The sequence below is a fragment of the Miniopterus schreibersii genome, assembly GCF_964146895.1.
Source record: "Miniopterus schreibersii genome assembly, chromosome: 18".
Classification (NCBI taxonomy): Eukaryota; Metazoa; Chordata; class Mammalia; order Chiroptera; family Miniopteridae; genus Miniopterus; species Miniopterus schreibersii.
Window position 1 is genome coordinate 23,848,516 of NC_138121.1, and position 27,876 is coordinate 23,876,391.

The 27,876-nt window shown below is 47.6% G+C and overlaps 1 protein-coding gene across 1 annotated transcript in view; it reads left to right on the top strand.

The window, feature by feature from the left end:
* Window positions 1-27,876, top strand: part of PLCG2 (phospholipase C gamma 2) — a 130,387-nt gene that overhangs the window by 47,891 nt on the left and 54,620 nt on the right. The window contains exons 3-14 of the mRNA XM_081119519.1: window positions 765-908; window positions 3,254-3,347; window positions 4,024-4,071; window positions 13,192-13,276; window positions 14,295-14,378; window positions 16,335-16,378; window positions 18,026-18,098; window positions 22,040-22,141; window positions 23,416-23,534; window positions 25,627-25,712; window positions 27,140-27,260; window positions 27,644-27,812. Coding sequence (XP_080975645.1) covers window positions 765-908; window positions 3,254-3,347; window positions 4,024-4,071; window positions 13,192-13,276; window positions 14,295-14,378; window positions 16,335-16,378; window positions 18,026-18,098; window positions 22,040-22,141; window positions 23,416-23,534; window positions 25,627-25,712; window positions 27,140-27,260; window positions 27,644-27,812 — 1,169 coding nt within the window. The remainder of the gene's footprint in view (window positions 1-764; window positions 909-3,253; window positions 3,348-4,023; window positions 4,072-13,191; window positions 13,277-14,294; window positions 14,379-16,334; window positions 16,379-18,025; window positions 18,099-22,039; window positions 22,142-23,415; window positions 23,535-25,626; window positions 25,713-27,139; window positions 27,261-27,643; window positions 27,813-27,876) is intronic.

Genomic DNA, 27,876 nt, shown 5'->3' on the forward strand with positions numbered 1-27,876 from the left:
AAAAGGATAATTTATTGGGTCCTGTAAGTTGCATGTTCTAGGGCAGAAGTTGGCTCCAAGCCCGACTGAACCCAGAGTTTCAAATAGTGCTCAGTGCTCAATTTTTTCTTTCTGTATGGTGGGCAACGCCGTCTCTGCTTCCCCAGACTCATGTTCTATCAGCCAGGCAGCGGCAGGAGAAATTTTACGAGTAGCTCTGGCTGAATAAGTCCCAGGAGGATTCTGATGGACCTCGCTTGGGCCACGTGCTCATCCCTGATCTAATCACTGTGCCGGAGATGGACATTCGTCATTCATTCCCAGGACCCTTGGACCTGTCTTTGGCTTATTGTGGTGGGAGGCCAAGAAGGGTGGATCAGCTTCATCTGAAGCATGTGGAATGGGTCCATTCCAGGAAAAGGTGCTTTTTTTGGCAGAAAAAATGGGAGGAAGGGACCAGTCGAGTTTGTCTCCTTAACAGTGCACAGTTTACTTGTCATCCCATGGCAGGGAAGGGGGTTCTCCCTGGGTTGAGGTGGAATTCCTCATTGTCTCTGCTAGCTCTTGCTGTAGAACTATTCCAGTACCTAGTGGCTTAGAACAAAAACCATTTTATTTATTTGCACATACGCTTGCAATTTGGGCAGGACCGAGGGGCTGGGGCGGCTCGTTTGCATTCTGGGGAATGAAGGAGCTGGGCTTTGTGCCTGGGGTGCAGGTGTGTGGCTGCATCCTCGGGGGAGTGAACTCCGGCTTCTAATGGGCTCACGTTCGTTTCCTTGTAGTGGATATCATGGAAATCAAGGAGATCCGCCCAGGGAAGAGCTCCAAGGATTTTGAGCGCGCCAAAGCAGTCCGCCAGAAGGAAGAATGCTGCTTCACCATCTTGTATGGCACCCAGTTTGTCCTCAGCACACTCAGTTTAGCAGGTGGGTGCACGTCTGGGTGCTTTTCTTCCTCCCTGTGCCTTGGTTTCCTTCTTGGGACACTCTCTAGTAGCAGGATGCTCACGCCTGCCTTCCCACTGACACGTATTTGAGGGCATCACGGTTTTGAATCCTAACTCTGCCCCTTCCTAGCTGTTTGCCTTTGGGCAGGCTACTCACCCCCCTGAGCTGCCGATTGCCCAGCTGTGAAGTGGGGAGAATCGTAATGCTGGCCTCATTGGTATAAGGATTATGTTAAGGGCCAGCCTGGCTCATGCTGAGAGCTAAAGGCAGGTTACATTTTCATCCAGCAGACCCTGGCCTACCGTTTATTCCACTTAACTGATCTGAAGGAACTATCCTAAAGTCTTATGTCTCAAACAAGTAAATATGCACACACACACACACATACATGCATGCACACATACGCACACGCATGCATGCATATGCGCACAACGCACAGACACATGTATCTGGAGGTAAGATTTCTGGTCATCCCTGTGAATCCTCCAGAAAGCCAGAAAAGCCTCTGAGAGGCCAGAGAAGAGCTGTGAAAAGGCTCAGGCACTTTACTCAGGAGCAGAAGCTTGGAGCTACCTTCAGGTCTAATCCTAGAACTTACTGACTTAGAACTATATGCACAATCATGACTGATGAGAGAGAAAATTAATACCATTAAAAGTAGACCAAAGTGGGGAGAAGCTTTGAAAGGTGAGCAACGTTAGGGACATTTCACTTAGGGCCAAACAGCTGTCATTGATTTAATTTGTATTCATTTTTTTTCCATCAGGTATCTTTTGAGCATATGCTCTGAGCTGGGTTGTGCTAGAAGTCATTGGGGCTCTAAAGATGATTAAGACACAGTTGCTGCCTTTAAGGAGTTCATAGTCTATTTGGGAGATAGACCTGTGGACAGAAACTTATAGTACCCTGTGATTCAAGCAATAGTCCAAGCATAATACAATATGCTGAGGCATATAGAGGGTCTAATTCCAGGGAAGGCTTTGCAAATGTTGGAGGTGACTTTTTACCTGGGTTTTGAGGCATCAGTAGGAGTCCATCTGCAGGAATGGAGGAATGGAGGGTGGTCCAGGGAGAGGACATTGCATATACAAGGACTTGGAGGAGGGAAATAGCAAGCCGTGTGTGGGAAATGATGAGTGTATGTCTGATTGATAGTGTGTGGTGGGTGGCAGAGATGGGGCAGCAGGGAGAGGGGCTCATGACCATGAACCTTCAGAGCTGTGTCCACTTAGACCCTCTTCACACTGAGCCTGGCTGTTGTTCTTGGTAGGGAGACCATGAGAACCCAAGCAAGACTCAGAGCCCAGGATACCAGTTGGTCCCACTCCGGGGTCCCTCTTCCAGAGCTCTGGAACTCCAGGTCAGATAGAGAGATGGGCAAGACTTAGATTCAGATCCCAGCTTCTCATTTATTGGCTCTGGGACAGGTCTCTCAACCTCCTGAGTCTTGGTTTTCTCATCTGCGTGGGAAGGATGAGAACAGCAGTGTTGGCGTGGTCTTGTCTGGTGGCTAGGAGCTGTTTAATAACTTGACCAGGTGTTTGCATTGCTAGCTCCATTTCACTGATGAGGAAATGAAGCACAGAGAGGTTAAGTAACCTGCTCAATGTCACACAGCCCTGAAGTGGTGCATTGGGACTTGGCAATGATGCCAAGCTCTTAGCCACTGCTTGTTGCAGCTTCCCTCATGGGCATCAGCATCACCTACATTCCACTCCTCTCTCTGGCCTTGGTTGGAAACGGGAAATGCTGAGGGCTGCTCAGGATTGTGATACAAATTATTCCAGGCCCCACAGGGCACAGGGTTAAAAGTGAAAGCTTCTTTTTTTTTTTTTAAATGTTTTTATTGATTTCAGAGAGAGAGAGGAAGGAAGAGGGAGGGAGAGAGAAACATCAATGGTGAGAGAGAGTCAATGATCAGCTGCCTTCTGCACACCCCCCACTGGGGATCGACCCTGCAACCCAGGCATGTGCCCTGACCGGGAATCGAACCGGGATCTCCTGGATCCTAGGTGGATGCCCAACCACTAAGCCACGCCAGCCAGGCAAAGCTAAAGCTCTTTTTTTAAAAAAATTGCTTACTTGTCACCTGTGCTGTAGAAGGCTCATACATGGGCACGTGGCCTCATATCAGACAAAATGCCGGTCTTAGAACCATGAAGGTATGAAGGAGATGCCTTCTTGGTGTGCTCCTGCAAAACTACAAATTGGCATAGGTCTCTCCTACCCCCATGATCTGTATGGGGCTGGGGAGGTGGGGAGCCAGGGTCTCTAAGTCTTCCCAGGACGTAACACAGCATTTCTGTTCCCATTCACCCCTCCAGCTGACTCTAAGGAAGATGCAACCAAGTGGCTCTCTGGCTTGAAACTCTTACACCAAGAAGCGATGAATGCATCCACACCCACCATTATTGAGAGGTATTGACTTTTGCCTGTTTATCTTTGTCTTGACTCATTCATCCAGTTCTGCTCTGTTTAGTCAACATGGGCAAAGGAAAGAAAAATGAGACATTTGATCTTGGAGGCTCACTGAGTGTCCTATATGCAGTAGGTGCCCAGTAGTGGCTGTGGACTCTCCAGTGTCTCACAGAAGAGGCTCTGTTGCTTTGGGGCCTTGGCCTTGGCCTGTTGGGGTGAGGAGGACATTGAAACTGAGACAGAAACCTGCACTGGTATTGTGTTTTACGGGAAGACCAGAGGGCTTCCTTTTTAAAGGATTTAAGAAGGCATTAATTAGCTGACTCATCAAAGGGCTGTCACATGCAAGGTCCAGAATTTTCCATTTGCCACTCAGGACTGTCATGGATGTCTGGCTGGGATTGTCACGCCAGTAAACCAAAGCCCTCCAATTTCCACCACTTTTCTGACCAGTTTTTTGGGGATTAACGGATATCATCAGAGGGAATCACCAGTTTAAAGAATGCCAGCCTCTTCGAGTGGAAGGGGCCTCTTGGCTCAGCGAGGGCATTTTGACCACAAGAAGGAAACTGCTTTCCAAGCTAGAAAGTGGGAAAACCCTTCCCAGTGTCCATAGAACTCAGACTTGTACTGTTTTCTAACTTTCTTTCTCTCTCTGTCTCAACACTCTGCCCAGTTGGCTGAGAAAGCAGATTTATTCGGTGGATCAAACCAGAAGAAACAGGTAAAGATTCATTCACATTTTTGTTGTTTTCTCCAGATCATTTGGACTCTGATTTTCATTCTTTCTTTCAATGTTCCAAAGGGGTTGGGTGGATCATGTCTTATGCTGTGGAGAGGTCCTCACGAGGTTAAATGGAACCTACAGTGCGCCGGATGCCATGCTGGGTGCTGGGGGTGGATGGTGACAATATCTCCCTGCGTGGAGCCTCACTCCAGTGGAAAATTCGAGTCCATCTGCAGAGATGCATTCTCTGCCATGAAGTATTTGGGCCTCATCAATCTGACCTTCACATTTGAGTACCTTCTGTGTCCTGGGGAAAAACAGGATTGCCATGGCCCCTGCCCTTACTTTGTGGTGGGAGAGACTGACCACACAGAAAAGTAAACCAAGCTAAGAGCGATGGTTATAAGGGCTGGGCAGGCTTGAGAGGGCGACGTGACGATTTAGTTCAGTGGACTTGGCCTCTTCACCGAACAGTACGTCTTGGAGTGGCTCCCTCTCAGCACACACAGTGCTCTGTGCCAGACACTTGTAACAAACGTGGTTTGTCCTTAGATGAAGGCCGCCTGTAATTTACTTGTTGGTTAGAAATCATTTCCTTCTTGATGGACACAGCTGTCCCTGGTCTTTTATTATCTTTGTGAATAATGCTGCTATGAAAACCCTTGGGTCTAGACACCTTTGTGTTAACTTGTGAGAGCAGGACATGGGCAGGATAACATTCTAGAGGAGAAATACCAGCAGCAGAGTGTTTCCCGGCGGAACATCCTGAGAGGTGGCAGCAATTTATCTTCCTACCAGTGGTGCAGGACCGTGCCTGTGTCCTATGCCCCATGTCCCTGGATTTGGACGTTTGTTAGCCTGATGGGTGAAATGCTTAAATTTGCATTTCTTTATTTAGGGGTGAGGTTGAACATCCTCTCGCCCATTTTTTTCTTAGGTATGGGCCAGTTCTTATTAATAATGTAACGAGAAAGGCGACCATTTATGGAGCATGCCGGGCACTGTGCTAATACGCAGCTTATAAGCATTGTCTCATTTTGGCCTCACATAAGCCCTTTTTCTCAATTTCTAAATGTTTTTCCTTCCCTCCATTAAGATGTGTCACTAACATATGCGAGGCAGTGACTAACCTCTACAACCCTCCCTCTTCTTGTTCCTGAAAGTCTTCCGTCTCTAAGGTGCCTCTGTGTCAGGCCAGTGTCCCCTGTCGCTCGCTGCATTCAGAGTCTGGGCACCCTTCCTTGCTTTTCTACACACACCCAGCAGTAACCTTGAAGCGCTGAAAAGCCTGGTCATGTCAGGTCAGCCAGCGGCTCACTCCATGTCTCTGTGTCCGTCTGTCTGTCCTGTCCTCTCCTCCTTCTCTCACCCAGCCTGCACTCTGTGGCCACGCACCCTGGGCCCCGCTCCGGTGGGTGTGACAGAGGTGGGTCAAACAAGGTCCCTGCGTTGGAGGATTTTGTACACACTGGTCTCTTTCAGGCCCGGAGGTGGTGCCTCCTATGAGTGCTTCCTTTCTCTGTGGCTTCGGCGTGACTCATAGTTGAGATTGGCAGAGGGGTGACAGGTGGAGCCTCCTGGGCCCTCTCTTCATGCGGTGGTGGTACGGGGTTGTTGATTTTGTTCGCAAGTCCGAGTCTCCATCTTCTGCCGTCTGGAAAAGGCTGTCTCTCTCAGAATGGATTCTTCTGGGGAGTCCTTCTTAGAGATCCATCTTTTCATCAGCTGGTCCAGAGCCTTCCTTGGAGAGGAAGCCTGTTTCCGGACTTAATTCCTTGTTTCTCTCTTACCATTCCCTCTCCGCAACCTCCCTCCCAGTGGGCAGGGCCCTGCCGTCTGTCATCATGTGGAAAATCCCACCTTTCCTGTGGTTCTCTGAGGCTGTGAGGGAGTTTCTGAAAAGGAACTTTGACCAGGGAGCCAATGAAAGGGCAACTGACTTCTGTTCTGCCAATTTCCCCTCCTTTCCTGTCGCCCACGACTAATTGCGTTTCCCGAAGGAAAACAAAGGAGCCACAGAAGCAAAGGAAAGACTCAAGGCGACAGGAGACAGGCTCTGAGCGGGCAGTGCCCAGCCCCTGGGCGTTTTACTTGGCCTGAGCACCTGCTTTCATTTTCAGCATCTCTAGAGACAGAACAGCAGCAGCTGGCATTTGTTGAGAACTCGCTTTGCAGCAGCCCCGGTGCTGGGCACTTGACATCCTAGGGCAAGCCGATGGAGCGCTGTCGGGCTGGCGAGCAAGGTGCCCTTCGATCCGTTTCATGAGGACACCGAGGCCAGGAGAAGTTAAATAACTCGCTCAGGTGTGCCATCAGTACTTGATGTTGCCTTTCCTTTTTTATTTTTATTTTTAATTGTGCTCTTGAAAGCTGGGAAAAGGCAAAAAAATATTTCCTTCCCCACACTAACTTAAAAAATATTACTTAGTTTGTTTTATTGTGGAAAAATATATATAACATAAAATTTATCACAGACTTCCTCTCTGCTAAGGTTCTGGACCAGCTGCCAGAAAGACAGATCTCTATGAAGGACCCGCAAGGATCCATCTGAGCAGGTGGACACTTCTGTAAGATTAAGTACATTCATTTTGTGCAGCCACCACCGCCATCCGTCTCCTGAACTCTCTTCATCTTGTAACACCGAAACTCTGTCCCCATTAAACAATAAATCCCCATTCCTCCTCCTCCCAGTCTCTCCTGAGCTCTGTTCTGCTTTCTGTCTCAATGAATTTGACTACTCTAGGTGCCTCATGTAAGTGGAATCTTACAGTTTTTGTCTTTTTATGACTGACTGGTTTCACTCAGCATAATCTACTTAAGGTTGGTTTGTGGCGGTGTACATGTTCTTTTTTTAAAAAATCCTCACCCGAGGATACGTTTATTGATTTTAGAGAGAGAGGGAGGGAAAGGAGAGAGAGAGAGACAGAGAGATTTAACATCAGTGTGAGGGAGTAACACCTATCCGTTGCCTGGTACCCTGGCTAGGAATGGAACCCGCAACCTTTTGGTATATGGGACGATGCTCCGGCCAACTGAGCCACCTGGCAGGGGCAAAATTTCTTTCCTTTTCAAGGCTGAATAATACTCCACTGTAGGTATAGGCCACGTTTTGTTTATTTGTTCCTCTGTTGTTGGACATTTGGATTAGTTCCCCCTGTTGGCTATTTGAGTATCGTTACTGTGAACATGGGTGTTTGAGTTCCTGTTTCTGATTCGTTAGTGCAGTACCCAGAAGTAGAATTACTGGCTCAAATAACAAACCGCCATACTGTTTCCATAGCAACCGCAACCACTTTACATTCCCACCAGCAATGCACCGGGCTTCCATTTTTTTCTGCACTTCCCTGCCAACTTTTATTATTTTCTTTTTCTAATAGTCATCCCAATGGTTGTGAAGTAGTGTGTCGTTCTGGTTTTTGATTTGCATTTTCCTAATGGCTAGCGATGTTGCGCATCTTTTCATATACTTTTTGCCATTTGTATGTCTTCTTAGGAGAACGTCTGTTTGAGTCCTTTGTAAGTTTCACATTATGATTTTAATTCTTACTCAGCTTGCAAGCACTGACCCTGGGCTAGGTACTACACAGCCTTTTAGTTTTCATTTTTACACTTTCATGTATGGTTTCCTTTTTAACAAATGCACATAGACTTTTTAAAAATCAATATCAAAACAAAGCTTTGTTAGATAGCACAACCCACTGCCAAATGAATTTAGGCCAATGCATTTTATAAGAGTTTGGAGAAGGAGGTGCTGACGTGTGGGCTGGAGTGCTTTGGGAAGTCTTTAAGAATTGAGGAGGAATTTGATCTGGGAATTTCAGTTTGGGTAGGAATTAGATTTCTAAAGATGATGAGGTCCTTCTGACATCTTTCTGGGTGTTTATGCAGTCTGGTGGTCCTTGTCACTCTTTTTACTCTTACTTTTATTCATTGGTTAGTAGTTTAAGGTATTGTCTAAATTTTCTCAAGTTCCATTCGGTGTCTATGCTTGTACTTTATCGTTTTAAAAATTTAAATCATTTTTTATTTTTCAATTACAGTTGACATACAATCTTGTATTTCTTTCAGGTATACACCCTAGTGATTAGATATTTATATAACTTACTAAATGGTCATCCCAATAAATCTTGTACCCATCTGACACCATACATAGTATTAGAATATTATTAGCTATATTCCCCATGCTGTTTTTAACATTCCCATGACTATTCTCTAACAACCAATTTGTACTTCTTAATCCCTTCATCTTTTTCACCCATTCTTCTTCCCTCCTCCTAGCCCAATCTGGCAACCATCAAAACGTTCTTTGTATCTATGAATCTGTTTTTGTTCTGCTTCTTCATTTATTTTGTTTTTTAGATTCAGTTGTTGATAGATATGTATTTATTGCCATTTTATTGTTCATATTTTAAAGCTTTTCCCCCCCCTTTTCTTGAAGACCCTTTAACATTTCACGTAATACTGCTTTGGTGGTGATGAACTCAGTTAGCTTTTTCTTGTCTGGGAAGCTCTTTATATGTCCTTCGATTCTAAATGATAGCTTTTTCTGGGTAGAGTAATCTTGGTTGTAGGTTCCTTGCTTTTTATCACATTGAATATTTCTTGTCAAGCCCTTGTAGCCTGCAAAATTTCTGTTGGGAAATCAGCTGACAGTCTTATGGGAGCTCTTTTGTAGGCAACTAATTGCTTTTCTCTTGCTTCTTTTAAAATTCTCATCTTTAAGCTTTGGCATTTTAATTATGTTGTATCTTGGTGTGGGCCTCTTTGGATTCATCTTGCTTGTGACTCTTTGCTTCCTGGACTTTTCTGTTCTATTTCCTTCATCAGGTTAGGGAAGTTTTCAGTCATTATTTTTTCAAATAGGTTTTCAATTTCTTGCTCTCTCTCTTCTCCTCTGGCATCACCATGATGTGAATGTTGGTATGATTGAAGTTGTCCCAGAGACTCTTTGGATTCTTTTTTCTCTTTGCTGTTCTGATTGGGTGTTCTTGCTTCCTTATATTCCAAATTGCTGATTTGATTCTCGGCTTCATCTGCTCAACTGCTGATTTCCTGTAAATTATTCTTCATTTCAGGTGGTGTATCCTTCATTTCCAACGGATTCTTTTTTACGGTTTCCACGTGAAGTTCTCACTAAGTTTGCTGAGCATCCTTATAACCAGTGTTTTGAACTCTGCATCTGGTAGATTGCTTGTCTCCACTCTATTTAGCTCTTTTTCTGGACTTCTGTTCTTTCATTTGGGCCATGTTTCTTTGTCTCCTCATTTTGGCAGGCTCCCTGTGTTTGTTTCTCTGTGCTAGGTAGAGCTGCTATATCTCCCGGGCTTGGTAGAGTGGCCTTATGCAGTAGGTGTTCTGTAGGGTCCAGTGGTATAGCCTCCCCAACCACCCAAGCTGGGCACTCCAGGCTGTGTACACCCTCTTGTTGTAGTTGAGCCTTGATTGCTGTTGGCCTGTCAGTGGGAGGGATTTACTGCCAAACTGATCGGCAAGAACTGGCTTGCTACCACTGACCACCTTGGAGCATCAGTTGTTCAGGGGCCCACCCCACAGAACAGGACTTAGTTTAGCAGAGCTCTGGTGCTGCAGAGTCCACCCATTGAGTTTGTCACTTGTAGGGGTGGTTGGGTGGTGCTTTGATGTGGTCTGAAGCGGCACGTAGACATTTTTTTAAATGATGAATGCCGCTCCTGTTCATTATAGAAAATTTTGGAAATTCTGAAAACTAGAAAAAAAAGTATAAATTTGATATTAAATGGTAAGCACTGTTTAACTTCTACACTTGACTTTATTTTCTTCCTTATTCAGTTTTCTTTATTAAAATATACGCATATGCTCTTATATCCTGTTCTTTAGTTGATTTTTAAATTTTGGACTAGTTTTACATTTAGAGAATAGTATAGGGAGTTCCCATATGCCCCTTTGCCCAGTGTTCCCTGATGTTCACATTACATTACCATGGTATATTGTCAAAACCGAAAAACCAACTTTGGTACGTGACTATTAACTAAAGTCTAGACTTTGTTTAGAGTTCACTTTTTTATTCCCCACCAATGCCCTTCTCCTGGTCTGGAATCCAACCCAGGATCCCACATTGTACTTAGTTGTTCTCTCCCCTTTGCCCCCTCTGGTCTGTGACACTTGCTCAGTCTTTCCTTATCTTTCATGACCTTGACAGTTTTGAGGAATACTTCTCAGGTATTTTGTAGAATGTCCATCAATTGGTCTGATATTTCTGTCATAATTAGACTGGAGTTATGGGTAGCCTGAAGTGATGGGTATTTGGGAAGACTGTCACAGAGGTGAAGGTCTTTCAACACATCATATCGAGAGGCATATGCTCTCAACATGGCTTGTCAATGGTAGTGTCAACCTTGATCACCTGGCCAAGGTGGTATCTGCCAGATTTCTCCTTTGTAAAGTTACCTGTCCTCCATTCTTTGGGAATAATTCATCGAATCCAGTCCTCACTAAAGGAGGAAAGGATTAAACTGTTTTCACCTTATGTCAAACTATAAGAACTTTACATTTCATTGCAACTCTTCAGGAACATTATGTCAGCGCCTACATTATAATTCAGCCAATGGGAATTTGATATTTGACTTGAAAAGTTGCCTTTTGTTGTCCAGTTGTTCATGTTCCCATTGTCACAGAGTTGTGTTCAGAGTGAACCTCTGATGTGACCCTCATGAGAAGCACTTTTGGGGTCACTGTAGGGTTCTCAATCTTCGTGCCATGACTCCTCAGTCCCCTGTCCGGCAGTTGTGTTCTGCTTTCTTTCAAGTCTTTTCCTTGTTGTTGCTCATGTTGGCCAGGACTCCTTGAGGTCAGGGATCTGGCTGGTTCCACCCTAATAGTGTTTGTTGGATGAACAAAACTCCTCCCTTTTCATTCCTAGACATAAACATTCTAGTATTGAAAGCTTTCCTTATGACATTTCCAGGCCTGGGAAGACTGGGTCAAAGTATAAATGTTTTAACAGTGTAATCTTGGCCAAATTTCCAGAGGCCTTCTTTTAATGAGCCGTTAGAGCAGGGGTGGGGAACCTTTTTTCTGCCAAGGGCCATTTGGATATTTGTAACATCATTGGCGGGCCATACGAAACTATCAACTTAAAAATTAGCTATGAAAAAAGCCCCTAGATTTATTGAATTTCGAGTCCCGCCTGTGGTTGCCTTGGCAGGGCCAAACCAAATGATTTCGCGGGCCCTATGTGGCCCACATGGGCCGGATGTTCCCCATTCCTGCTTTAGAGTTTCGTTGTCTCTTATCTGGGAATTAGGTTCTAAAGTCAGTGCAAAAGGTGAAAATCTCTGGTCAAAATACCCTTTGAGAAAACCCCTCCACCTTCTTTTGGGGAGGGGGGTCACTGGAATTGCAATCCTCAGTTTGAGGCTCACAGGGGCCAGAGTCCCACTGAAGGGGCAGCAGCCTCAAGGGCTTGTAGCGGATTGCCTCCTGGGACATTTCTTTTCCCCCTTTGCCCTTGGCCCCTTGGCACATATACTGAATCTGCATATTGCCAAGCATTTGCTGTGCTGCTTCAGCCTGGCAGGGACAGAGGGGAGACTGAGTTGGGCCTCCAGGAGGCGAAGGAGGTGGGAGTTGTAGGTGGGAGGCAGGCAGGTGCGTGGGTCCAGTTTTCTGCTTCAGCAGGAATGCAAATAGCTTTCCATGGGGTTAACATTTGTGGCTTTGGCACCTTGAGACTGCCTGGGGGGCTTTAGCCACAGGTGCGCACAGCTTCCCCCGCAGACTTCTGCTTCACTAGACATTTTGGCTGGAGCTCAAGAATTTGCATTTCTGACAAATTCCCAGCTGGTGTTGATGCTACCGGTCCAGGGACTCTTCTCAGAGCAGCAAGTTTCCAGAGCTGCACTGACCGACCTGGGGCCACGCGCCACATGTGGTATTTAAATCTAAGTGAACTAAAATGAAAAATGCAGCTCCTTAGTTGCACCAGCTATATTTTATGTGCTCCATAGCCACATGTGGCCAGTGGCTACTGCGTTGCACAGCCCAATCTAGAACATTTCCGTCATCGTAGAAAGTTCTGGGCATTGCTGAGGTTTGAATCTCAGCTCTAACACTGGTTGTATGAGTCTGGGCAAATCACTTAATTTCACTGTACCTTAGTTTCCTAATATGTAAAGGAGAGATAATAGTTTCGGCCTCCTCGGGTTGGCGTGAGGTTTCAGTAGGTTAGTATGTGAAAAGTGCTTGGATGGGGCCTGGCTTCTCCGGTAAACACTAACAAATTTTATTATTGTCATTCATATAAGAAGCAGGGGGTGGGTGGCGGAGGTGATGGTCCAGCCTCCGGGTGGCAGGTAGGTTTCCTGGGGCTGCCAACCTTGCCTGTTTGGTAAAGGCTGCCTGGGGTGAGGTGTTGTAGGAGCTGGGACTAAGCTGCAGGAAAGGGAAGATTTCATGACTGTTTAGTGACGTCAGGCAGGGGCTGTTCATGGCGCATTGGAAAGGGGTATCATTTTTTGTCATTCCTCCCTGTAGGGATTTCCCTGGTTCCTAACCCACTATCACAGGTTGAGCGCCCAGGAAGCAGAGTCTGAGATGTGGGTTGTGTGCAGGAAGCATGTCTGGGATGTGCATCGGGATCAGCACCTGTGGAAGTAACGGCAGCAGGGGAATTGGGCTGCCGCGTAGTCAGAGCACAGCCTCAGCACCGCCGTGGGGAGCTCCTGGGATGGCCCTGTAGAGCCATCCTGAACTGAGGCCGGAGGGCTAGGCTCTCTGATCAGTCAGTGAATGCTGGATGTGGCCTTGGCCGAGGCACTCTCATGTCTGATGTCAAGTCCTGGATGGGGAGAGGGCTGAACTTGTAAGCTGCTCCCTTCTTCCCCTCTAGCAGCTCGGTAATCAGTGTGCCTGTCCTGGCTTGGGGTCAGGCCGTGCAGTGCAGATCCATATGCCCCGAGTGGGAAGTGAGGAAAGGGTGGGTAGGGGAGTGGTGAGGCCCCAGCACAGGAGCCCAAAGAGGCTCGTTGGCCCCACCTTTCCTTGGCTGCTCAGGTGCTCCACCGTCAGGAGCAGCTGGGTTCTGAAGTCCTGGTGCTGAGACGCTCCTGTCCTTGGACCCTGAGTTTCTCTCTTTTACAGCATCAGCCTCCGAGAGCTGAAGGCCATCTTGCCCCTGGTCAACTTCAAAGTGAGCAGTGCCAGGTTTCTCAAGGATAAGTTTACGGTAAGTTTCATCGTTTGGCCTGGTGATTTTGTGGACTCAGGGCTACTCACGTGAAGTCACTTTGTGCCTTTGAGCTCTGTGGAATGGTGCCCAAGAAAGCCCTTCACCTCCAGATTTATCTGTCTTAGTCCAGGCAGAGGGATCACGTGAAGATCTTAGGACCGTGTTCTCAATTCTAGCAGGGGACACCCGTGAAGACTATGTGTATGAAGATGCTTGACTTGAACTGCTTTCACCAGCCCAGCTTTCCCTGTCCCTCCCCATCCTGCAGCCTGTTTTCCTTCTAGGAATACGAACAAATGTATTTGTTTTGGAAAATATTTGGAAAGATTCCTCATGTAGGTTGCCAGGGATGTGGCATTTTGTAAACAAGTCCTGATAATGTCATTGTCAGGGTTGGCTGTTCTCTGCCCTTCCCCTTGCTTCCCACCTATCAGTCCTCCCACCCTTCCTCCCACCCACCCCTCCGTCCACTCATTCCTCCTTCCACCCATTATTTAATTTGTTTTTGTTCTTGTGTGATTAAGCTGTGGGTAGATCTGGGGCAGGTAAAGTCACTCCAGGGGTCGTGATGAGGTAGAGCAGGTGAGGTGGGGTGTTTCTGAATGATGTAAGGATGGAGGTGATATGGAGACACCCTTTCTGGCCCCAGAGAGATACCAACTCTTGTCAAGGAACCCAACAGCACTGCACCCCAGTAACCCCAGTATAGATTTGAAAGTGTCTTCAGTGCTCCCAAAAGGAGGAGTTCTCGTTATGGCTCTTGGACTTCTGGTCAGGACTCTTTCCTTTTGGGGGTCACGGGAAGGATTTTACCTGTTGGGGTTCCTGTTGGGTATGTTCTTCAGGCAGATAAATCAGGAAACTTGTGGGACAGTTTGGGCTCAGAGGAATGCTGGTTTGTTTTTAGCCAATGTTGTAGAAAAGTGTCCTATTTCTGTAAACAGGGAGGAGGCATTCTTGTGGTGGACACCCAAAATCGTGTGGTCACTTTTTTTTTTTTTTTTTATATTTACAGGAAATAGGCGTGCACAAAGATGAATTCAGCTTTGAACAGTTCCATCTCTTCTATAAAAAACTTATGTTTGAACAGCAAAAATCGGTAAGGTGATTCTAGAGCAAATGATCGAATGATATGTTTGTTTCCCCTGTGTTTCAAAGTCCAGCACGTTCCTAAGAACACCAGAGGGGTCTCCTGTCTAGTCACAGAAATGTAAAGTGGGAATGACAGTGACACACCATTCATCTGTTAGACTGGCAAACATTTTTAAACGTGATGGTGCTGTGAGGAAGTGTGGGGACTTGGCTCGTATACCTTCTTGGTGGGAATATGAATGGCCATAAATCTGATTGGAATTTAATCTGAGTCTATTAAAGTGAAAAAGTTCACCAGCTCTACTGAATTATCACATTCTGGGAGGAAATTGATCAAATTATTAATAGTAACCAGCCTTGGGTTGCCCTCTACTCAGAGATGGTTACTATTAATTCATACTTTTAATTCATTTTTATGAGAATATATATTTAAGATAATATGCTGTTAGAATTAAATTAAAATTAAATTTTAAAATAATATGCTAGTTTAAATTTAAAAATACATCTTGGCCTGACAGTGGCATTTTGGGAACTCTGTTTTAGAGAAATGAAAGCACTGGGACCTAAGAGTGTGTCACTGGATTGTTTATTGCAGCATTACTTTCATCGGCGAAATACCTGGGCACCATCTGAGTGCCCCTTGGTAGGGGAATAGCTGGGTAAATTATGGGCCAGCCATGCTCCGCAGCATCAGCAGCCGATGCATTCCCGGGCAGTTGTGTTTCTGTTGATGCGGAAGGATGTTCATGATATTTTGTGAGGAAAGTCAGCAGCAGGTTCACGCGAGGAGCTAGGTCTGTTTTTTTTTTTGTAAAAACAAAGCAATACAGTAATCCTCCCATATATCATTTGTGTTTGTTTTTGTGAACACCTCACATTTAATGTTAATTTTGTGTGTGTCCTGGAGGAGTTTGGAAAGATGAGCAGGAGATATAATTACATTTTTCTTGGCACACCTCAGTTTTCTTTGATTTGTTCCAAGTTGGTCTGTTACTTTTGCAATAAAAAAAGGCCCCAAAAGTATAAAGCTTAAAAAGTGGGGCATTCAGCGCAATGCATGGAATGTGGTGTCTGGTGGGTGGTGTGCACGCCGCAAACAGAAGCTGCTGCTGTTACTGTTGGCAAAGGGCTTCGCAGGTGGCACAGGTGGGTCCAAAGCGGAGCTGAGAGGGAGCCGAGAGTAGGGAGTTGGAGCCAGATGGGTTATCTGGTTTTTCCAATCAGCTGTGTGGTCTTGGGCCAGCCACTGACCACTCCCAGCCTCAGTCTTCTTATCTGTGTAATGGGGGTGGTGATCCCTGCACCACAAGACTCTGGGGTTAAAAAAATAAATAAATAAAAGGAGCTAGGAAAAAAAAAAAAGACTCTGGGGTTAACTAAATGAAGGATTGGCGGTTGAGGGTGCACACATTTTTAAATGATGAGTGTGAAAGTCACTAGAGCCCAGCTGGGCGTGGCTCAGCGGTAGAGCGTCGACCTAGGATCCAGGAGATCGGGGTTCGATTCCCGGTCAGGGCACACGCCCGGGTTGCGGGCTGCAGCCAATCAATGACTCTCTCATCGTTGATGTTTCTGTCTCTCTCCCTCTCCCTTCTTCTCTCTGAAATCAATAAAGATATATATATTTAAAAAAAAGATATAATTAGACTAATAGCCATAAAATAAATTCTAGAAGAAAACTTACAAATTTATTAAGAATGATTGATTCTCAGTAATAAGGTTATGAAAGAGGTGAGGAAGACTTCTGCCTTTGGCTTCGTAAGTTCTGGTTATATTTGACTACTTACAAGTCACACAAATTACAGTGATAATTAACAGAAAAAAAGTCCATTCATTTGCATTAGTAAATCACCCAAATTATATAGCGTTAAGTTTTTAACACCCCAGATCTGTTCATTTGCATTAAGTGGTTTGACCTGTCTACTGTTCTTGTTTTGTGTTTTCCTTCTGTTTTCTATTTCAGATTCTTGATGAATTCAAAAAAGATTCCTCCGTGTTCATCTTGGGGTGAGGCACCTCTTCTGGATTACTGTTGTTCGGGGTGGCTGTGCCGGTTATTGGTGCCCATGGGGGTCCTCCCAGTCCAGCTAGCTGACTCTGGGAGGGCCGCCTCTGTGGGTGGTCCCTGGGGTGAGGGGGTCCCTCCTATCTGGGGATTGGCTATGCCAAGCCTATGACATGGATAAACATGAACAGTAGCCACAGAGTTTGTGGACTGTTGAGAGGGTGGCCCGAAGGTTCTGTAGAGAAGCCTGCTTGCTTCAGGACCCCCTTGCCTGGATTGTGCTTCATAGAACATGACTGGTGAATAGGTTTTTTATACAAATTCAAACAATGTTAGTGGCCAGGTGAGTTTGGGAAATTCCTGGTTAAGCAGGTACAAATGAATTACAATGAGTCGAAGCATATAAAGTGCTTCACATGGTGTGTGGCAAGGACTTGTGTAGAGTCATAATGATATTATTAAAAAGTAAGTGCTACAGGATTTGTCAGGACCTTGACTGTGCTACCAGTCCCCCAAGTAGGGGATTTATAAAGTGTTATGTGTTTCCCAAGCCTGTCTGCCTGGGAGAAAGGTTTCCCATGGAGTTAATAGCACCTAGAGCGTGATCTGTGGCACAGTGACCTGGACCTGCTCTTTGGAACCAACCCTCATTGATGCGGACACTCCGGTAGTTATTCCCTCTGTCGCCTTCTAAACCAGAAAGCCCAAGACTTCGGAGTGTATAAAAACAAATCGGATGTTTATATAGCATTTCAATGAAAAGACTAGTGAATGAATGAAAAGCTATGATGCACCCTTATGCTGGTTAGCAGAAAAGGTTAGAAATACACTGATACAGAGACAGTCGACTTTTGGACCCTGAGTGTTTAGTAAAGGGAGAGAGCTTACAGCGTGTTTTATCTCCTGTATTTTAAAAAGACCCCACCCTGACCCCGCTTGCAAGTGCTCAGGGACAAGTACAAACTCCCCTGGACAGCTCTGTTCTACAGAAGGCGCTCTCCATAGAGGCCAGTGTTGCCTGTGCCCCTGCAAGGGGGTCCCGGTGTTTTGACAGCCACGAACATCCTCTCCAAGGCCATCTGTCAGCAAGCTGCTGGCCGAGGTGGTCCTCCTTTATCCACGGCGAAGGGTTCCCTCATCCCAGATGGAAAGTTCTCCCAACAAGGGGCCTCTGCTTGCTCCACGGCCCAAGTCTTGCATGTTCTAGCTGACTCTCCCCATCCGCCCAGAGCCTGGGGGGCCTCATCTGACCCCCACTCCTGCTTCAGAGCCCTCGGTGGTGGCTCAGCACACTCTGCATTGTGGCTTCTAAGGAGACACTTGGATGTGGCCCCCGTTAGTTGTCCGACCCCCTAAACGCCGTTCGCGTGCAGCCTGCCCGAGCATTTGCTGTGCACACGCGTGGCTGTGCCCTCCCTCCTCGCCGCCGGAACCATCAGGGCCCACCCGCCAAGGTTGCCGCGTTCTCTGCGTCGTTACAGGCCAGGAATGTCATCCAGGCCACCTTTGTCTTCCTGTTGACAAGCTGCGCCTGGCACCGAGGAGGGTCTTGGCAGGGTGTCGGGTGGCAGGCGGCCTGCTGGCAGGAATGGCCTCCTGACTGTTGAAGCGTGTCCCTCTCTAAATACCCTCTCTTTCCCCGAGGGCAGCAACACCGACCGGCCTGACGCCTCCGCTGTTCACCTGCATGACTTCCAGCGGTTTCTCCTGCACGAACAGCAGGTGAGGGGACAGAAGGACGGGCGGGGAGCTGGGAGCAGCTTCCTGGGTGGATTCTCACCATCTGCCTTCTCCTGGCCCCCGGTAGTCATGAAACAGTCGTCGTCTCCCTGTCCAGTGCCACTCTGCTGTCTTAGACTCTGGAGTGAGACCAGCCTCTCATTAGCTCCTTTTCCAAGCACAAACTGAGGAAGGGCAAAAGTGAGGGTTTCTCCAAGTCAGGCGGTCAGGGTGACTGCCTGCAGGAAGGTGTGTCCTCACCTGGCTGGCTTCTGCTCCTTCTGGCTCAGCTTAGGTGTCACTTGCTCAGGAAGCCTTCTCTCGCTGATGGAGAATGTGACCAAGGTGGTGAGCCTGCCGGGTCCTCTGGGGGATGTGAGTGTAGTTGTCCTTAAACAATGACATGTGGGAAGGCTCCTGGGGTATTTACATACAGGCTCCAAACTGGTGGCAGAGCCCATGGGTTCTGTGTTGGGCAGTGGTTTCCCACTGGGCTCTTCTGCCCCCCAGGGCACTATCTGGAGCCAGTTTGGATGGCCACAACTGGGGGCACTGCTGGCATGTAGCAGGTTGAGATCAGAGATGCTGCTCAACATCCTAAAAGATACATGTCAGCCCTCCCACAGCAAGGAATTACCTGACCCCAAAAGTTAACAGGGCCCAGCTGAGAAACCGAGTAGCCCGAGGTAAAGCTGAGGTCCTCTTACTAGCTGTGTGACCTTGAGCAGTACTTTGACCTTTCTGTATCCCAGTTTTTTTAAATGGGGATGAGAGCCCCACCTCAGAATCGTGGGGGGTCAGAGAAGCGTGTATTGATCTTTGTGTATATGTATCTACGTGCATAATCACATCTATTTCATTATTTATATCACTGGCATCTCACTTACATTTTCTCTATTTAATTTTGTTTTTTAAAAGACTTTTTTTTAGAGCAATTTTAGCTTCACAACAATATTCAGTTCATTTATGTTTAAAAAAAACCCTTTGTATTACAGAATGTTTTAAACATGCACAAAAGTAGCCAAACTGACATAGGACCACCACGTACCCATCACTCCGATTAAAAAATTATGAACATTTGCCAGTCTTGTTACACCTGTCCTCCATCTCACACCCCTGTATCTCCCTTCCCTTCCCCCCTTCTCTATTCTTGGCTGGAAAATTCTAAAGTAAACCGCAACGTATCTTTAAGACAATGTATCATTTTACTTGTAAATAGTCAGCATGTCTCTCTTATCAAATGGGCTTCTTTAAAAAAAAACAAAACAACACTCCTATTATACCTTGCACACGCAACACTAATTTCTTTGTCATCCAACACACAGCCTGTGTTCAGGTTTCCTTGATTGTAAAGAACACAGCGCGTAGACACACGCCCTTTGCGCAGGGCAGCCCCGCGGAGGGCCCGGGCTGTGGCTGTAACGTGAATGGTCACTGAGGACGTGGAGGTGCCGTGCTTGCCCCATGTGGGGGCTGAATGCAGGAGGTCAGAGGAGGCTTATTTGCTCAGCCTGAGCTGCCACCAGGGGGAAGTGCAATGCAAGGGGGCACGTTCGTTCCACTGGGCACAATTACACGCTCCGTGCTGAGCGGCCAGTACAGTGAAGCAGAGAGGGAGGCGTGCGGTTTCTTCTCTTCGCCGTGCTCTTCCTTGCCCTGAATGACTCACCTTTGTAGGGAGCGATAGAAGTGTTACACCAAATATATTCGTGACCGAAAGCTGTTCTGAAAGAAGGGGTTGATTGAGCCAAACGCTGGCCAGACAAGGGCCAGGGCCTGGGGCATGCGGCCTGCACCCGCAGCCGCAGGGCTGGTGGGGAGGACAAGCGCTCGCTGTCCTGGAGCCAACGGGCTTTTTCATGTCAACAGGGTGGGGAAGAGAGATGTCAGTTGCTTTGAAAGAATTTGCATTGGCTGCAGATCCAGGGGGTGGGAGAAGCTGAAGCGGGGCTGGTTCTGGGACCGGGGCCGAGCCCCGAGGGAAGAAGTATGTGCTCCTTTGGTTAGGTGGTAGGAAACGGTCCAGAAAGTTCATTTGTAAACAAGACACGGAGGTGTCTGGTGGCACCTATCTTCTTCAGGTAATTGTGAAAATAGCTACCTGGGAGTTAATTCAGGGTTTCAGCATATACTCAGGAATGCAAGCAGCCTTCTGTTGGTTTTGCCCTGCAGTTAACTGACTAATCTCTCTTGTCCCTTCCTTTCACCCTCTAGTCTGCTGTAATTGAATTTAGGACATCTCAGAATTTTCTCCCTGTCAGCAGGTACATGGCTAACCTCCTGGGGACAAGTAGCCTTACATCCCAGATTTCACCGCCTAATGCTGCTTAATTTTATTACAGGAGAGAGTGACAGGCTCCCTCTCCACCCCCTACCCCAGCCCCTTTGCTGGGCTGTCCTCAGAGACCAGGGATATGGGCAGCTCTTCCCCTGCAAGACAGCCCATGAGCATCTGTGTGAGTGTGATAGGAACAGAGCAGACGTGATGCAAAGATGGGGACCCTGAGCCATTAGCCTGGCTGACCCTTAATGTCCCATGTGCCTGGTGCTCTGTGGGGTGATGACATGAAGCAGAGCTAGTCACCTAGGACATTTGTTTGGTGTGATGGATGCTCATATGGGGCATAGTCACTGTAGCACTTGGTGTGCAAATTAGTGCAAGTTTTCTAGGAAGCACTTTGGCAAAATGCAATTAAAATGAAAACTTTGAAAAGAGGTTTATAAATAATTGCCCTCCTAGGAACTTATCCTAAAGCCAATGATGGCATCATTTGCAATAGAAATGAAAACTTGGAACGAATTTAAATCTCCATTAGGGGACTGGTTAAATATGCTCCAGTCCTAGGGGTATGGGTCACACTATAGAAAGGGGGTGAAAAGGAAGACCCCCCCCCCCCCAAACTGACGTGTGTGAGTTGCTCTCAAGCTCAACGTTGGGCCATGTTATTTAAGGACTCGACACCTCAGTTTCCCCATTTATATAATGAGGGGTTGTGTGAGTTCACAGGGAGCCACTGTGCGAAAAAGATTTAGCACTGAGCCTGGCATGCAGTCTGTGCCCAGTGTTGGCTGCCATCACCCGCCATGGATTGTTCCTCTCACCACTACCCTTATTTTCATTAACACAGATGCCTTGTACGATTCATTTTTTTAACCCCCAAGTAGATTCATTTTTACCAAGTAGATTCATTTTTTTAACCCCCAGACTATTTGTAGTTTAAACTCCTTGAGGCAGAAGGTTTCTTATTGACCGTCACCAGGTTCCAGGTTCTATCAGCTTTTTATGAGAAAGTTTCGCAGAAGGAAGGAGGAAGCCTCCGGCCTTTTGGGGACATCTAGGCCTGGCGAGGCGTTTGCATGAAGTATCCTGCAATTTGAGTGTCATGTTGTGATATGCAAAGATTTTAACACCCCTGTATACAAACGAACTGGCCGCTCCCCAGGCTCCTAGCTATTTTGTGTCCCTTATCCGAGGAGATTTGCAAGAATCAACAGCACGGTCCGTCGTCGATGGGCGCCCACAGGCCGGGGAGGCCATTTCTCCCCGCCTCATTTGTGTCTGTGCTTAAGCTTTTCCTCCTTTCGTACGCCCTGGGCTGAGCCTCCCCATCTGACCACACACACATCTGGTGGCCCGTTTGCTTTTATTATTCTTAACGATAGAGGCTTATAATATGCGGAACCCAGAGAGCATTAGTCAAAGTTAAGTCTGTGAGTCCTGTTTCCTCCCTTTGCCTGATGGATACTTGGGGTTTGAGGGTTTGGAGAGGAAAACAAAGTTACTTTAAATTACGTGTTCTCACGGAAACGCTGTGCGTCAGTGTTGTTACGCCCACGTAACGGAGCGGGGATGTGACCTGCCCAGGGCCAGCCGGGCCAGTCACCCCGATCGACGGCCTGACGTAACTCTTTTTGGTGATTTTTGTTTTCTTTGTCATTCTAAGGAACTTTGGGCTCAGGATCTGAACAAAGTCCGTGAGAGGATGACCAAGTTTATCGACGACACGATGAGGGAAACTGCGGAGCCCTTCTTGTTTGTTGATGAGGTGAGCGGGCTCCTTGCGAGCTGCCGGTCACGGGCTGGTTTCCTTCCAGTCTTTTCCTTTTACTCGGCTGCGGGCCTTGTTTCCTGGGTGCGTTTCTTGCTTTTGCCACGAGAGGGCATCTGTTGCCCGGGAGCACGTTGTAAGCGCACCACATTCAGAGGTTTTGGGGACTCCTGTGAGCTGCGGAAATGGTTGCACTTGGCCCTGAGTAAGACTGAGGGGGAAGTGGCAGCTCCTGTCCCCTGTCAGGTTGTTACCAGGAAGCACAGTGTTACCCAGTGTCACTCAATCTGCTGATTTTTAAAATTATTATTTAATTTTTATTATATATATATATCTGCATACACACGTGTGTGTGTGTATATTTGTTTTTTGTTGTTTTAATTATCACCTGAGGATATTTTTTCCATTGATTTTTAGAGAGGGAGGAGGGAGGCAAGAGAGGGAAACATCGACGTGAGAGAGACACATCTATCGGTTGCCTCTGGCATAGACCCCAGCAGGGGCTGGGGATCAAACCTGCAACCCAGGGTCTGTGCCCTTGACTGGGAATCGAACCCGCGACCCTTCGGTGCGCGGGCCAGTGCTCTAACCACTGAGCCACACTGACCAGGGCTGATTTTTTTTTTTTAAGAGGTTAAGAATTGCGATATGAAATTTCCTGCCTTTTAAAATGTTATGATACTGTCCTGGCTAGTTTTGTTAGAGCGACAGCCTGCAGACCAAAGGGTCCCAGGTTCGACTCCGGCCAAGGGCACCTACCTCGGTTGCAGGCTCGATCCTCGGCCCTGGTTGGGGCGCATGTGGAAGGCAACCAGTTGACGTGTCTCTCACATTGATTTCTCTCTCCCTTCCTCCCTCCCTCCCTCTGCCTTCCACTCTCTCTGAAAAGCAATGGAAAAAATATCCTTGGGTGAAGATTAAAAAAAAAAAGTTATGATATTGTTAATGTTTTGTTTGGCACACTGGTGGGTTCACAAATGTTAATGTCATTATTATTATAAAAGTTATTATATATGGGAAGCATGTACTCATGTAGCAAATATTTTAGGATGCACATTACAAAGGAAAACATTATATAGGTCAGTGACACGTGTCAGTACCGCCTGTTGCTGTCTGAGCTTCTGCGTGGAAACCTGGGTCAGGGAGGCCTGGAGCCCGTCTGCGGAGTTAGTGTGTCAGAGCTGCCATTTTCCTGTGCTGGCACAGACAGAGCCCGATGCCACCATCCTTCACCGTGATGATCCCATCTTTGTGTTTGTGACCCCACCCAGTTCCTCACATACCTGTTTTCCCGGGAGAACAGCATTTGGGACGAGAAGTATGACGTGGTGGACATGCAGGACATGAACAACCCCTTGTCGCATTACTGGATCTCCTCATCACATAACACGTGAGTTTTGCCACCGGCCTGGCTAGGTGGCAGATGAAGGGCAGTAGGGTGGGTGTTCCACTGCACTACTTTGGCAAAGCGTGTGGGAAAGGGGTACAGTGCAGGGCCATGCTGCTCAGACCGGAATAAAAAAATGCTTCTGGAAGGGGCGGAGGAATGCACCTCTCTTTCCCAGTTGGCGTTGCAAAGATCATCCTTTTGCTGTGGCCCTAAAAAGCCAATCAGTAAAGCTGGTTTTCATGGTTTGGGCATCTCATAGTAGGCACAGCAGAGCAAATGAATTAGTCATTGAACTGATATTTATTGTCTACCCTGTGCTTGCTGGGAACTGGGGCTATAGCAGTGAACAGGGCAGGACAGAACAGCACTGTCGTCATGTGCTCGGAGGGGAAAAGACCTCCTTTGAATCTTAACAGGACAGAAGTTGGTGAGAGGAGAACAGGTGGTGAGGTGAGGAAGAGGGTGTTAGAGGAACAGCATGTGCAAAGGTCCAGGGGCAGGAGGAACTGAGAGGGGTCTGTTAAGATTAGACTGTAGAATCTGGGGTGTGGGGGGTAAGTGGCAGGATACGAGGCCAGCAGGGTCAGCTTGAGTGGAATCTTTAAGGGACAGCAGGGACAGTGGGAGCCACTGATGGCTTTTAAGCCAGAGAGCAACATGTTCAAATTTATATCTTTGGAAGATTACCTTGATTGCAAAAAAGAGAATAGATTGGAAGAGAGAAATGATGTTGCACTCAAGTTTCAATATTTAGTCTGCCTTATAAGGTGAGAGGGTGAAGGTCTTGGATCCTGGGCACCCAGAGAGCTGTAGATTGGTGGTGTCCCAAGTGTCATTCCAAGCAGGAGCTGGCGAGAAAGCCCTTGAGCTTATCTCCAGGTATTTTAGAAGGTAAAGTCTTGTTCAGGGAAAAATTTATTTCATGGTTTTCTCTCTCCTACCATGTCCATTGGTTTAAGAGTTGTGTCTTAGAATGGTGAACTCTACCGAACCCATAAGACATTTAAGGAACATAAACTCTTCGAAAGGGGAACAGGGTGAGGAGGAGATTGTAAAAAGTATGCATTTTTATGGCTAGTGGACATAGTTCATAGCGTAGTAAATTCCACCAATAGTTGTTCAGTACCTGGCTTCCGCATATCAGAATGATGGCCCATCTCTGCCCTATTTAGATTGAGGGCTAGTGGGCAGCCAACAGAGGGTTGTTAATTTATCATCTGCCATTAATATCACTCCTGACACCCTTTGACCAAGTTTTCAAAAGAACACATGATCCTTATGGAAAACAGTATGGAGTTTCCTCAAAAAATTAAATATGGAACTGCCATTTGACCCAGTGATCCCACTTCTAGGAATGTATCCTAAAAAGCCCAAAATACCAGTCAGAAAGAAAATATGCACCCCTATGTTCATAGCAGCGTTATTTACAATAGCTAAGATCTGGAAGCAGCTCAGGTGCCCCTCAGTAGATGAGTGGATAAAAAAGCTGTGGGACATTCACACCATGGAATACTATGCAGCTGTAAAAAAGGATCTCTTACACTTTGAGACAGCATGGAGGGACCTGGAGGGTATTATGCTAAGGGAAATAGCTAAGCAGAGAAAGACAAACATCACATATCTCACTTCTTATATATGGAATCTAATGAACAAAAGAAACTAACAAAATAGATCCAGAGACATGGAAGCATGCAACAGACTGGTGATTCTCAGAGGGAAGGGGGGTGGGTGGGAAGAGATTAAGTTACATGCATATATGCACGGCCCATGGACACAGACAGTGGTGTGGTGAAGGCCTGGGGAGGGGGCAGGAATGGGGTGGAGGGGGTCAATGGGGGAAAAAGGGGACATCTGTAATACTTTCAACAATAAAGAAAAATTAAAGTGGTCTTGACCCTACGCTTGGATGACCAAGGTGGATATTGTTTACATCCTGCCTGAGTCTAAGGCGTGGCCACACGGTGGCAAGTGTCTGGCCCAGATCCTAACCGTGGGTCTTTCTAGACAGGAAGAACTCTCAGGCCTTTGGGAGCTTGGGCTGAGAAGTTCCCCAAGGACACCCTGAGGTGCAGGCCCGCCTCCTCTCCTTCAGGTACCTCACAGGTGACCAGCTGCGGAGTGAGTCATCCACGGAGGCCTATATCCGCTGTCTGCGCATGGGCTGTCGCTGCATTGAGCGTGAGTAGCCTTTTCCTGGTGGAGATAACACCAAGAATTGAGGTTAATGGTCACTGCCAACAAGTCCTCCGCTCATTGTTGGCGCCCTCTGCCGGCCAAGAACCCAAGTCACTCTGGTTCCAGAGCGCGGAGGAAGCTGGTGCTGGGAAACCATGTGGTTGTTCGGTGACCTGCTCCCCCTGACTGAGCCCACCTGCCCCTCTGCTGGGCAGGCACAGCTGGGGTCCCCAGTTCTCTGCCGGGCAGGCACAGCCGGAGTGCCTGCCCCCTTGCTGAGCTGGTTGGCCCCTGCCACTCACAGCTTGATGCTTTTTTTGGTTTTAAAGCTGAATAGTGGGATGAGTGGGAAAGGCCAAGGGAGAAACCAGGTGCTCAGAGCATTTGGGCTAAGGGATGTGGCCATCAATGGCAGGGACCTTTTCTCAGAAGAAAATTGTCCCCAACACAAGGAGCGGTGATGAGTCTGGCCGGGTTGGCGCCACAAACCCATCTAGAAAATGTCCTGATCGGTGGAAGGCCTGGGAGGCCAGCAGCAGAGGTGACTTCACTGCCCTTCTGTCCTTCCTCAGTTTCCTTCCTGGCTTCTAAAAATTTTTTTATAGGAAGGCAAATAAATGCCTTTGAGTTTTAGCAGCTGGCCCAGCCACGGGTGCCATCCTGACCGTTCTTGTCACGGGTGCTCACAGATAACCTGATACAGGTGATTCCGGGCACCTGCAGCTGCCCAGGACCCAGCTGCTTGCTCCCTCCTATTCCCCGGCCTGACCCGACCCAGAAGCTCATAGCGTTAGGCTGAGAGAAGGCACAAACCACGGATTTAGGCTCCCATTTTATAAAATGGGAAAATTCATCATGGTATCAAACCTTCATTTCCTGCAGAGTATTCCTAGTTTATACTCACTCCCCCCTCCAGGAAAGAGCAAATGGGAGAAAATTAAGTTCGGAACTGTCGGCTCCTGTTACCTCTGGGGGATGAAGATGTAGGGATGTTCACCTTCTGCGTAATCTAGTTCTGTTTGAATATTTTACTATGAACCTTTGAGAATAAATTTTCGCATTACTGCATGTTATTTCTACTAGCAAAAAAAAAAAGCAAGCCAGGCTTTAGACAAGTAAAATCAGAAAATAAAACACAAGGTAAATATCTCTCTAGAAGAGAAACATTTAAAATAGTTTCTTTTGGACAAATGTATTACATTACAAAAGGACCTATAATTAAACAACCAAAATCTTCCCTTAACCGCAGAGGTAACGCATGCACACAGGTGGCCCGAGTGTAGTTATTAGGCTCGCCCCCCGTGTTCTAGTAACTGAGCTGGCGTGGGGGGCAGGGCCGACCTCGGGGCTGGCGGGGCGAGTGTGCCCTCGGCGGGCTCGTGAGGTGCGTGTGACGGGCAGGCGGTGAGGCAGGTGGTTTCTCCCGCCAGTGGACTGCTGGGACGGGCCCGATGGGAAGCCCATCATCTACCACGGCTGGACGCGGACCACCAAGATCAAGTTTGATGACGTCGTGCAGGCCATCAAAGACCATGCCTTTGTCACCTCAAGGTCAGTTGTCTGATTTCCAGGTGGTTGACCTTTAAGGGAAGGGCAGCTAAGGTGGAGCAGACAGACTTCCCTCCCTCTGCCCACACACGGATGGACGGACGGACACACACGTACACGCACACACGGATGCAAACACACCAGCCTGGGCTCCATCCTGACCTGTCACTGCCAAGCCCTCTGCTGAGTGGTGGCACCCTCCACAGGCCAGGAGCGCAAGCCACTGCCTGGTTCCAGAGCCTGGAGGAGGCTTGCACCGGGAAACCACGTGGTTGTTCAGTGACTCTGCTTCCCCTTATTGAGCCAGCCTGCCCGTCTGAAGGCCAGGCACGGTTGGGGTCCCCAGCCTGCCCCCTTGCTGACCGGCCGGCCCCTGCCGCCCACAGCTTCCCCGTGATCCTGTCCATTGAGGAGCACTGTGGTGTGGAGCAGCAGCGCTACATGGCCAGAGTGTTCAAGGAGGTGTTTGGCGACCTGCTGCTGATGAAGCCCACGGAGGCCAGTGCTGACCAGCTGCCCTCGCCCAGCCAGCTGCGGGAGAAGATCATCATCAAGGTAGGCGACCTCAGGCTGCCGCCACTCGCTGGGGAGAGCCAGGGGCTCAGGGCACAGGCCCAGG